Source organism: Coturnix japonica, chromosome 2 (genome assembly GCF_001577835.2).
Source record: "Coturnix japonica isolate 7356 chromosome 2, Coturnix japonica 2.1, whole genome shotgun sequence".
In the NCBI taxonomy this organism is placed as follows: domain Eukaryota; kingdom Metazoa; phylum Chordata; class Aves; order Galliformes; family Phasianidae; genus Coturnix; species Coturnix japonica.
The window spans coordinates 96,557,037-96,569,732 of record NC_029517.1 but is presented as its reverse complement, the minus strand read 5'-3'; the positions used below and the strand labels follow the sequence as shown (position 1 = coordinate 96,569,732).

At 36.0% G+C, this 12,696-nt stretch overlaps 1 protein-coding gene across 1 annotated transcript in view; it reads left to right on the top strand.

The window, feature by feature from the left end:
* Window positions 1–796: 796 nt before the first annotated feature.
* Window positions 797–12,696, top strand: part of CCDC178 (coiled-coil domain containing 178) — a 153,200-nt gene continuing 141,300 nt past the window's right edge. The window contains exons 1-5 of the mRNA XM_015855502.2: window positions 797–816; window positions 1,940–2,120; window positions 8,548–8,626; window positions 10,417–10,538; window positions 12,242–12,276. Coding sequence (XP_015710988.1) covers window positions 797–816; window positions 1,940–2,120; window positions 8,548–8,626; window positions 10,417–10,538; window positions 12,242–12,276 — 437 coding nt within the window. The remainder of the gene's footprint in view (window positions 817–1,939; window positions 2,121–8,547; window positions 8,627–10,416; window positions 10,539–12,241; window positions 12,277–12,696) is intronic.

The following is a 12,696-nucleotide window of genomic DNA, read 5'->3' as shown; positions in this document are numbered from 1 at the left end:
AACTTCCCAGACTCCAGTTAGGTGCAGAAATACTGTTGTGGCTGCAGATCTAGTGCCTCTTCTGAGATGGCCAAACATCTCTGTAATAATTGTTCTTTCATCTTCTCTTTTAATGGAAAAAAATACACAGTGCTGTGTTTGCTTTTTTTTTTTAACTTAACTTTTTTAGTCATACAAGTACAGAATTCTCATTTACAATGCAGAAGATAAAAGCAGTGGGCCCTGAATTTTAGTATTGCAACTCAACATTCAGTTCTGAGGTGTAAGCAGCTTATAGTTTAACTACATTCTGTTGCAGCACATGCGGGCTGAAATAAATGGCATGATGCAAACACATTCACTGGACACACTATCACACTAATTAGGAGTTGATTATCTGCATGGCTGTTTTTATGTTCATGGTATATATGTCTATAACTTCATAATTCTAAACCCTAAAAATGTGACATGAGTTACTTATGAGTAAAATGTCACGTCCTTAGTCCTGCTTCTTTTGGACGACATTGATGCTACTTCTGAAGACATGTAGCTGCGAGAAAAATCTTTGTGCTATTCTAATATAAAAAGAAAAACCGTACCAGGAAATACTTTCTATGTGATTAATGAATATATTAATATATTCTTGAAGCTTTATTCCCATTTATGAATAAATTATGGAGCTAACTACAAAGACATTCAACTTTTGGGTAAATCTAGCTTTTACTAACACAATCTAAATTTTTCAAATATATTAGATAGCTGACAGCTATCTAAATGATTTTTTTCTATATTTTTTCAGGAAATTCTGCAACTAAAGATGACCACACCACTCTTATGGTAACATTCAAAAGATGCGACTTGTTCTTTGTCTCACAATAGCTACCAAGATCGATAACTGCTCCATAAGATCAAACACATTAACACTGAAACTTGCCATAAACCTGTGATTCAAAAGAGCTCTCTTTACCACTTCAAAAGTGGTTTTCTTTCTCCTTGGAAAAGCCTAGAAGATGGCAGAAATTGTGTACTGTCAAATAAGTAGTGATAAATCTCAATACGAGAAATGTGTGAAATAATCATGGTGGTCAGAGGCCTTGGAGTTAGCCTGAAAAACAAAAAATATACACAATCTCTCTTCAGACTTAGTACACAGTTATCACAAGGTTAAAATTGTGTTTTCAAAGCCTGTAAATATCTAGGAACGTAATATTTCTTCTTCTGCCTCATAGCTTTCTAGAGTATTGAAGAGTTTTACTTTGTTGCTGCTCTCTATCAAAGGGTATCTATTTTGAGATATCTATTTAAATGCAATATCATCAGAGAGTTAAGGATAGTTTTGAAGTCCCATATGTGACAATGTTCTTAATTCCTCTCATTGGATGAATCACAGCACCCCAGAATGGCTGAGGCTGGCAGTGCCCTCTGGGTCGATCAGGCTCACCCCCTTCTCCATCAGGGACACCAGAGCATGGACCCCGGCCCATGTCCCTGCTGCTGAAGGTCTCCAAGGAGCAGAGCTCTGTCCTCTTTGCACCCTCCCTTCAGATATTGATCCATATTGCTGACATCTTCCCTAAGCCTTTTCTTCCATTGGCTGGACAGCCCCTGCTCTCAGACTCTCCTAACAGGAGAGGAGCTCCAAGCCCTTAGTCATATTCATTGCCCTGTGTTGGACTCTCCCCACTACATCCTGGTCTCCCTTGTGCTGGGCGAAAGAGGTTCAACTGGACAAAGTGTTCAGCAGTGCTGAGTAGATGGGAAGGGTTGCTGCTCTCAACTTGCTGACAGCAGTCATTTCCCCAGCTTAATTTTATGTTCCAACTTTAAAATAAGGGAGAAGTGCAGAAAGCTGATCATATACCTATTACAATTACACAAGCAATGTTAATGATCAGGATTGTTGAGGGGTCTGGAGCACAAGCACTATGAGGAGAGGCTGAAAGAACTGGGATTGTTGTAGGTCTCAAGGGAGACCTAACGGACTCAGAACGGAGTCCCAGCCGGCTTCCCCCGCCCCCTGCCAGGGGAACGGCCAAACGGCCGCCGGCCGGTCCCTCACCACCCACCGCCCGGCGGAGCAGGGAGTAGCTGGAGGCGGCGCTGCCACCGCCGGCGGTGGGCAGGGCTGCGCAGCCCCGGCGGTAGGTAGTTTTTTCCTCTCTTTAACAATATGTATAAGGGTAGAAAACGTAGAAAGAGTTGATGTGAAAGTTGTACCAGAGTTTGGTTAACTTCTGAAAGCTCGGGTTATTATTTGAAGAATGGAGTTTCACTCCACAGTAGCACTGTGTTGGAGCAGACTTTGAACATAGTTTGGAAACAGTATGGAAAGTAGGGGCAGCTGTTATTGCAGCGATGCTAACTGGTGTCTGGTTCCCATCTGTCTTGTTATTTCTTTGGGAAAGTAGTTAACGAGGAATAGGGGAATTTGTGGCAGGTTTAGTGAACGTGACCTAGCTCACAATGTTGTGAAGTTCTGGTCACATTCCATTTGTGGGAACCTGAGTGAAGATTGAGGAAACATGTATCAAACATCTTAAAGCATCAGCTATCATGTTTCACCAGGATATATTCCCGTCAACGGTCCTTTTTGCAAGTTCTTCCTTATTGGTCATACTGAGATGTGGTTTGGAAGTTGAGAGGTTGGTCATGATCCCAAGTGAGAATCCAATATGTGATCATGTTTGTTAGGGAACTAAGCTATTCTTTCAAATTGCCTTGCTTGTGAAATGTACTATGAATCATAGAATCATAGAATCACCAAGGTTGGAAAAGACCTAAAAGATCATCCAGTCCAACGGTTCACCTATTACCAATAGCTCCCACTAAACCATGTCCCTCAACACAACATACAGTCTTTCCTTGAACACCCCCAGTGTTGGTGACTCCACCACCTCAGTGCTTGCTAACAGAATGAAATACTTTTTGACTATGCTTTCAGGAATTTAGGGATCTGCTGAAGTTGTGGAGGTGTTTGGTCTGCAGCCTTTTAATGTTGCTCCTCATGGGGCTTCAGCCTCTTTCTTTAGTGAGATAGTGCCAGTGTTAAATACAGAAATCAATTTCAGTTTGGACATAAAATAGAGAAATTTCTTATTCCTCTTTCAGTACTTGCTGCAGTTTTGGATGAAAGCGTCATTTGGAAGATTATGATCCACGCAAAAGTTAATACTGCAGTATTTGCCCCTAAATATTTTGTATCATCTGTTAAAATCCCCTGGAATTTTTGGTGAAATTGATTCAAATGACAGTGAAATTATTTTTCTTGATTATGCTTGTAGTTAAAAGAGAGTTTGGAGTAGGAATAGATATTAAGTGGGTAAGAATGAGCATTATTTGTAAAGTGATAAAAATCTCATAAGGCAAAGGCTTATCTGTGGGTTTCCTGATTAGGCATCACTATAGTAGTTGCAGCAGAAAACTACTGAGATTAGGGAGTGTGCCTGCAAAGTGATTTACAACTGCTTTAGAATTCCACATCTCAAAGTTGGACATTAGACACTTTGCAGAATAAAGTCTGGTTTGCTGTATCTTTGCCTTCATAGCATAAGCAAGAAGCAATGAGAAACTATGAAAATTTGAATTGCAGAGACCTTTCGGTTTGAGCTCAAGGGACTTGATACACAACACTTGTGCCACTAACTGTGGTAAGGTAGATACAGCATTGCCGTCCTAGTCCTAGGCTGGCTTTACCCATGTATATGGAAGGACTTTGTATTGGCGTAATTCATCACTCAAAATGAGGAAAGGCATCAAGCATTATTCCAGTCTGTGCATGTGGGTAGGAAATTAAACTCTCTGCCTAGCAAAAGAAAAGAAAAAAGAAAAACAAAGAAAAATATATTTACATGAATTTTGATCTGTGTACACTCTGTGAACTGTTATGCATTTGAGAAAATAGCTGTGGAGAAGGAATTTAGAGACAGAATGAATAACTTTAGGGGGGGGAAAAAAAAGCCACTTCCACATTCTTTTTGCTCAAATATGTAATAAAATCTCATGAAGTTTTGTTTTGTTGTTTTTTTTTTTAGTATTCATTTTATTCTGTATTTTTAGCTTTGTCTGAAAATTTAATTACTGAATCATAGAGCACAAGCAGTGAGTAAAGTTAACAGTCACATTTCATGGATAAAAAGATTTGTGATTCAGGATGTGTCACTCTGGAAGGGAATAAGGATAATAAGGAAGCATGAGCTTGAGAAAACAGCAGTTGCACTCATCTTGAGGGTATGGATGATTCCTAAGTTATCAGTCTTCTCTCTGTTTTTTTTTTTCTTTTTTTTTTTTTTTTTGTCATGTTACAATTTGGACTTGGAGCTTTTGTCTTCTAAAGGTGTCATAGCACACAGGAGCAGAAATGTGCTCTTAATGTAGCTATATTGAAATGTACATGTTAGCCTTTCCTTTTGAATGTTTATAAACAGACTGCCTGAAAATGTATACTTAAAAATAATGTTCTACTTTATTTTTAACAAGATTTTCTATTAATCTTATTTTTAAAACGAGGCAGCATCAAGAATTAATTAGCTGCTCAGATCTGAGCGGTGCCACGAAACACATCTTGCTCCAGCTGAACAAAGGAATGATTTTATGGTTACTCAGCACTTGGTTTGGAGTTTGGCAAGATCTCTTTAAGCTAGAAAATGCACAGATGCAATTTCATGTTATTTAGCAGCATGTTGTGTTCGTTTTTCTCAAATTTTAAATAGACTGCGTGAGCCTGCCAAATTTTCAACTCATTTTTTTCCTAATCTTTCCAACTAAACTACTTATATAATATACATAGTAGCTAAAATTACCGCTTAACTGCAAGTTCCTCCTAAACATAAAAGAATAAAGTACATACAACTTGATGGAAAATCAAATCAAGATGGGTGCAGCATTTTAAATGCTTATTTCTTCTTCTTCTTCTTCTTCTTCTTTTTTTTTTTAATTATAAAAATTAATTTTTTAAACAGCATGGCATTGTCATGCTAGGAACACACCATATCTTACTGGTGGCACTGAGGAGCAATGGAGGTGCTCTGAGCAGCCGCACCACAGGAGCTTTCCAAATGCCTCCATAGGGACAAAGTGCCTTGCTGGGAAGAGCTGCAAGCATTGTGCAGGACGGGATCACCTGCGATTTGAAATGGTCTGGAGAAGTCAGGGAATAAGGTGTAAATAAGTAAAAACAAGTATAAAGTACGATGTTCTATGCATGTTATTTATATTTAGGAGAAGAAAGTGCTAGGTAAGGTAGTAGAACATCCATAGTTTATAGTGCTAAAAACAAAAACAAGTATCCTGCTGTTGTGACAGCACCAAGTGTTACACCAGGATATGAAACCAAAAGCGTTGTGTAATACTTCCATTCTTCTTAGCACTGAGGCATCAGCTGGAAAGCCATATCCTCTTCAGGGAACGTCTGGAAGGACCTGAACCAGCTGAAAAGAAAGTGGAGGAAAGCAGCGGAAAAACAATAAAGATATAAAAGTAGAGGGGTTAGAAGTATTTTATCAGTTTAGTGTATAACAAGGAAGAGAAAGCAGTTCTCAGATGTTAAGTAAATTGTTTACAATATGAAAGTAATCCATTATTTTCTGTGTCCATAGAGGTATGGCAAGATTACATTATACTTTAGGGAAGCTGACTAATGGTGAAGATGGTTGAGTTTGGTTTAACTTTGCAGATTCCTTTTAAAAGCTGTCACTAAAAGACTTTAAAGCAGGTTCAACAACATTTGTTAGAAATGGTTTGGATTTAGTTGAAACTGCCTTGGATCTTTCAGTTAATTGAGGCATTATTTTGCAAATGAAGTCTGTCTTCACATTCTACTATGCCTAAAAAAGGAATTAAATTCCCACTTAGTTTTCCCCCCTTCTGTTCTGTTCTGGAATTCTGAAATTGCTTAATTAAATACACCATTTCTTTTTTTTTTTAATTTATTTGCTTTTTAGATTCTCTGTCATTTTGCCCTTATGTTGTCCCATTCCAGTTTTAGTTCTGTCTCATCTACTGAAGGACGTGGTCAGTGGGCATGGTGGGGATGGGCTGATGGTTGGACTGGGGCATCTTAGAGGTCTTTCTCAATTTTAATGATTTTGTGATTCTGTGAAATTTCAACCAGATTTGATGGGTTAGAGTCTCAAAGACATTCGTTCCTACAAGTTCCATGAAAACTGGCAGCTAAGTAGAGGGAGGAAAGACTCAAATTATTTACTCCCATGTAAGAAATATAAGTTATAAGCAATGATATATTGCTATAAGTTAACTTTTTACATATTCTGCAGGATAGCGGTCAGCTAGCTTAATCCACTGTTTTTCTGGTTAGCCAGTGAACATCTATCAAGTTCCAAACCAGTCATACCACATGCACGTGACTGGAGGGAATAGCTAAGGAAGCTGTGTAAGGAATCCTCCTCTTTGGAGGATCCAGGAAGATTTTGGTTTCTCTGGGGAATCTGTGTAAAATCAGACTTCGTTGATTCTAATGGTTATGGGAACTGCTGCCTTTTTGGGGCTGTAAAATGTTTTTAGCAGCTTTTCTCTGCTCTTTATGGTAACAGAGAGCTCATCAGGTGTGAAAAAATAACCATTTCTAAATGCTAAAATGATCTTTCATTCATATGTTATTCCGGAATAATCCTCTTTTTACCACACACACACACTTATATATATATATATTTATCTAGAACTTATTTATTTTTCTGTTTTGTATTACCAAATGCTTTCTGAAATTCTGATGTTTTTATTTCTGAAAATTCAAATGAAAGGTAGGTCATGAACTTAAGCAACATAAGGAGATTCTGAAACAGCTAACGCAGTGCTAAGATACTGAGCAAACAAGCTTGGAAAGGTAAATAATGGAATAATTCTAGTGTTGAAGTAAAAGCATGCAAGTCCAACGGTCCTACCTTTCGTGTGACCAAAGGGTTGTTGTTGATTTGCTGTGTGTTTCTTTGTGTGTGTGTGTTGTTTGGTTTTGGGTTCTTTGTTTGTTTTTTTGGTTTCTTGATGTATTATTTTTTCTTTTAAGATACTTTTGATTCATTCTGACAGCTGATAAGGAAGCGTACGGGAGTCTGTAGCTAAATCACAGACTGGTTGAATTTGCTTAATTTGTCCTTGCTGGGTGTATGTTTTAATGCAGTTGAGAAAATGATGCTGTTGTAAGACAGCCTGCCTAGAATAGTCCTTCCTCTGCTACTATTCCTTGAAAGTAAAGAAACAGGTGGATTTATTCTTGTTCAATGTAAAACACATTGCCACTGAAAAGGAAATAAGTTTGTTACAGGATGTTGTTTTTTTTTTTTCATGAAATTTCTTTAACACTTTGGGAATGTTTTATTATTATTCTATTTTATGTTACAAAGTAGTATTTTGATTTTAATGTTAACAGAAATGACTTAATTATCACTAAGTAAAAGATAAACAGTAATTAACTGTGTGGTTTAATAAAATGCAGGATAATATATTCTAAGCGTAAAAGAAAAGAGAATGAATTAAACAAGAATATTTTGCATTATATCTGTTAATTTTTGATCTCATTTTTTGTTTCTTCATTACCCTATTTTTTAAAAATGGAGTTCAAAAGTGTCAACGTTTCTAATGCTTAGAATAGGAGATGTGATTTCTATGAACATATGCAGCAATTATGCCAAAAGTAAATTTCTTCCGTTCTGTGGTTACTATGGTAACCAATATTTACTGTATTTCATTTAGACATATACAGCAGAATGGAAAATGCTAGGTTTGAGCTTTAGTAATCTTTAAGAAAAAATAAAATATTGTGCTATTGTACATGATATTTTAATTACGGGTAAAGGGATGGATCAAATAACTAACATGCTTAGTAGTGTGAGCATTGGTCGTAATCATCTTTAAAACATATTTGGATGATTCTTCTGGTAATGGAAATTCAGATGCTCATTTCTAATAATTGAATTCAGTTCGTTTTTTGCTTGAGCAGAGAGACTGTGCCTACCACTGTCAGATCTTTTTGTCCTCTCAAGAATAAGAAAGAGATTAATATGAGGAATGCTCCAAAAGTAATGCCTTCTATTTTATGATGTTGGCATACAATGTCATAGGTGGAAGTTAGAGTTATAGCAGTAGAGATTGAACCTTTCCACCAATTCTCCATTATGTCTTGCTATTGTACTACATATGGCAACAGAGGAGCAGTCTTTGGCATCTGACATGGAAGTGTGTGGGAAGTAAAGGTGTCTTACTAAATTCCTCCAGAAAAAATGGCACCCACTGAAATTCATGAACGCTTGCTGAACATACATGGAGGCCAACCAGTGGATATGAGCACAATAAAGCAGTGGGCAGTGTGTTTCAGCAGTGGTGAAATCGACAGTGGTTCATCTCTGCTTGTGCAGGCGTTTATGAGCGTGACATTCAGGCTCTTGTTCACCTGTGGAGAAAATGCAGAGCTAATGATGATGACTGTGTTGAAACACAGTGTTTTGTAGCTGAGAATTTTCTCTATTGAATAGTGTTATTGTGCTCTTTGTATCAGTAGGAAATAGAAGGAATTATTTTTAGAGTGACCTACATATAGTGTTTTTTTCTTAACATTAGGCTGCAAAATACCGCACAACAATGCTTGAAACACAATTGTTTTCCTATTCTTCTAAGGACACTGATGAGCTACCCCAAGGTATGTCAGTATATCTTCTACTATATGGTTTTCAAATAGCTTAATGAAAGGTTTAAATTTAAGACGTATGTTATATTCAACTTATTTTAATAGTGTGCAATGCTATTTATCTTTCATGGTTTTTATCAGTTATGCTTCTCAAAATTCTTCATAGCAATTATGCGTTTGTATACTCTGAATATCAGTCATTCACTTATTGGTGTTGCTCAGTCATCTAATCACAGTTCAGTTTTTCTACCTAAAGAAAACAAAATTAGCTGAATTTCACATGGCATATACACTTTTTTTTTCTTTTTTTTTCTTTTTTTTTTCTTTTTTTTTATAGATTTTAAAGTTTAGATGTTTCTGTGGTTCCTTTGTTTGTTTGTTTTTAATTGAGGTATTAGATGTATTAATGAGGTAAGGGCATTAAATAGTTTTTACAACAAAATTAATATTCATTTGGTAAACAGTAAAAAAAAAGTAGCAGCAGAAGCAACTAAGTGAAACTGAAATAATATTGACCCGGAAATGTGAACTTCTGTGAGCACAGAAAAATCCAAAATCTACGTGTGCTTAGTTAGGATAGTGCAGTGTAGACACCCTGAGAAGGTCACTGGCTCTAGAAACAGGCTGAGGAAGATCCTCAGGCAGTTTTTGGCATCCATTTTAGTGGGCTCTGTCTTTCCAAGAAAATTTTGCAAACTGCCTTTTCCATTCTAATAAAGCTGTTTGTCATAAAATAATGTTAAAAGGGCCTTATGTGACCCACAGCCTTCTAATCTTTTAGTCTGACAATTTTAATTAAGGCACTGAAAGATTATTAGTAAAAAAAATAACACAAAAAAAACACCCACAAACTGTATGTGAAAATTGTCTGCTGATGTATCTACTTTACCGTGTAATCCCTATAAATATTATTGCTATTTATGCTGAATCTCCAACACACATTAAAGCACTGTGTTGCCCAGAAAATAATCAGTTAAGGTTCCGCTTACACTTTTTTAGTTGGCCTACTGCTAGGTTTCATTGTCTCATGGTGATTCCTGATGACTTGCTTTAGTGATCCCTTCAGTAAGATTCCCCTTCTGTGTACTGATTAAATAGATAACATTCAGTAGTGTGACAGAGTGGAATTTATTTATGTCATTGTAAGGCTAGCACGCTTGAAACAGAAAGTGGCTGTGAAATCTGTATGTTCTTATGAAACAGTTCATATGTGCTTTGTAGCTTTAATTTCCCAGCTCCAAAACTGTTGTTCTGGAACTTCATCCCTTCATAAAATTGAAGTCAACGCAAATTGGCATCAAGTATCATATGTACAGGAGTTGGCTAACCCTGCCTCTTTGGACTGTAAAACCTCTTCTGTTTGGCTTTAGGCTTTTCTGCAGTAGCTTCCAGCCTTGCTTTTTGGGGTTTTGATATTATTCTTTTTCTTCGGATAATATCTTCACTGGAGACTAACCTAAAGTCATCAAGCTCAATTCATTTGGGATTAAATGTATAAAATTAATTATAGAAAACTGATATTCTGACCTTCCCACTTTTATCACATTTCATCTCTCTGATGTTATTCCATCATATTTTTTTCATGCATTCATTAATCCCTCTCTTCTCATATTGAAAAGGAATAACATTTTCTGCATAAAGTGGGCATAGCAATAGACACAACTGTTGCATTCTCATAGCCAGTGGTCAAGACTGAGGTTTATCAGGTTCCAAATTAATGGACAAAAACCAAGTATCAAACTATCTGGTATCAGCCTGCAGGTAAAGCTTGGCAACATTCTGTATTCTCATTGTATCTGCAGATGTGTGGACCGCCCCAAGGCAACGGAGCTGTGCTTTTGTAAATACCCCATTACCATGTATTAATAAAGCCATTCATCACATTCAAGAGTTGGAAGTAAAGATAGAGAAGTACTTTCAACAGGTACATTTATGGTTGAAAATGGCTGAGACTTTTTATATAAAGTATATTTTTAAATAAGATTACTATGGTGATTTTCTCTCCTTTATAGTAAGCAGTGTTTTTTTTTCCTAGAGAGTACTTAACAATTCCTTGATTAAATTTTCTCTTCTCTCTTACTGAAAGCCATGAATTCAAAAATGCAATGGTCCTTTTTCTAGCAATATATGATGTTTTCATAGCCTTTATAGGTTTTGTAAATAGAATCAAGAATAAAGGGAAGCTGAAAATGGGTAGGTAGGTGAAGAAAGAATGCAATACATTCTGTTGTAAAGTACAGTAAAACCTTCCCATTAACTACCTTGAGAATGTGGTTAGTGTTATTTAAATAATTCATATTGGAGTGTTTTCCAAATATTTAATAAGTTTTGTGTATGTCTACACTGCAGTAAAGGATGATCTCTACCATTGCAGACAAGTTATATTTAAATAATTTAGCTCCCGTGTTGACTGTGTCGTAATCACTGAAGTACATCAGGAAGACAATCACACTTCAGTCTTCTACACTGTTAAATGCTCTGCACTGAGCATTTCTGCAACTACAGCATGGGTACTGGAGGAATCCAAATTGGATAAGCTCTAACAATATCTTGATATACAATATAAACATTGATAGAGAATTTTGTATTGCCTCATTCGCTTCTAGTTAAAATAATGTGAGAATAGTAAAATTATTTGGGTGATAATTTTGTTATTAATATACATGAATTAAATGAATAAACACTGATCTGTCCAGATGTTCATTCATTTTAATGTATATGCAGTCTCTTGTGTTTTTTCCAATTCTAATTTTGTGTAAAAACATACAGAGATTAAAGACAATTTGCAGCCTCTAGACAATGACGTTGTTACAACTGTGGTTTAAGATGAGGACAGACAAGGGATTTCTGTACTGTGTGTAGTCCATGAATACTTTTTAAAATCAAAATTAGGCTTATATACTGAAATGAATATACTCCTACAAATATAGGGAGCCTTAGATTTTATGTATCTGCACATGAGTTTGTACTCATCCCTACTAGTATATTAAATATCATCAGTAAATGTGTCCAGTTGACATAGAAAACCTCATATGCTCATTGCTATATTCTTATTATGAAAAGCAAGGTAGACAGCCTGTGCAGTGATTTGTGAAATGCTTTATCATTCTTTCCAATTCCTGAACTGTTTGGAAACTGGGAATTATTTGGGTATGTGGTAATTGTAGTTATAAGCTTTTGTTATAATCTTATGATGCAGTTAATAAGGTTTCTGTGTCCAAAAAATTTGCCTGGCTGCTTTTAATTCACTGTTATCCACTGTTCTGGATGTAAGTCTAAGGAAGGAAGAGCACAGAAAGTTCATACAGAAACTGTCCAATAGTTCTGAGATTAAATTACAGAGATTGAGTGGCAATATAATTAACAATGTAAAAGGATTTTAAATAGCATTACAAAGCTGAGTAATATTTAACACGTACTTACAAAGAATGGGTTTCATTACCAATCTTTTGGAGATCCTTACAGTTTTTCAGAATTCAAAAGCTTTGTAATTATTTTAAGGTATTAAGAAACATAGATCTCTATGCACTCTAATTAGATCCTTTTACAATACAAAGTCCAGTAGCCTTTTTATTAAAGTTATGCATCGTCTGAGATGTATAAAGGAACTTGTCCTTTATTTTGCAGTATGACCATGAGTTTAAGGAGGAGAAAAAGCCATGGTAAGAATTATGCATACAAAATCATACAAACTGTTGTATTTGTTTTAATGTCAGGTAATCTTTTGATGAAAAAACAGTGTGACTATAATGCCTTCTTTGTGAACTTCAAAGTTTACTAAGTTATACTATTGTGCAAAACACATCTAAATTAAGCATTCATAGTGCCTACAGGAAATTCTTATTTCAGGACACCAAAAGTGTTCATGCAGTATTTCTTATATGTTCCCTATTCTGTGTTTAATATTCATAGTTTCAAGGGGATCCTGGGTTTCAGGACCCATCTAAATGATAATTTTTGCTGTGTAGTTCAATTATTGATAATTTTGAAATTGTGCCTCGTTTGAGGTATTTAAATACAGCCCAATATCCCCATTTTTAGCTCTCATTGCTTTAAGTTACAGTATACCCAAAACAAAGTTG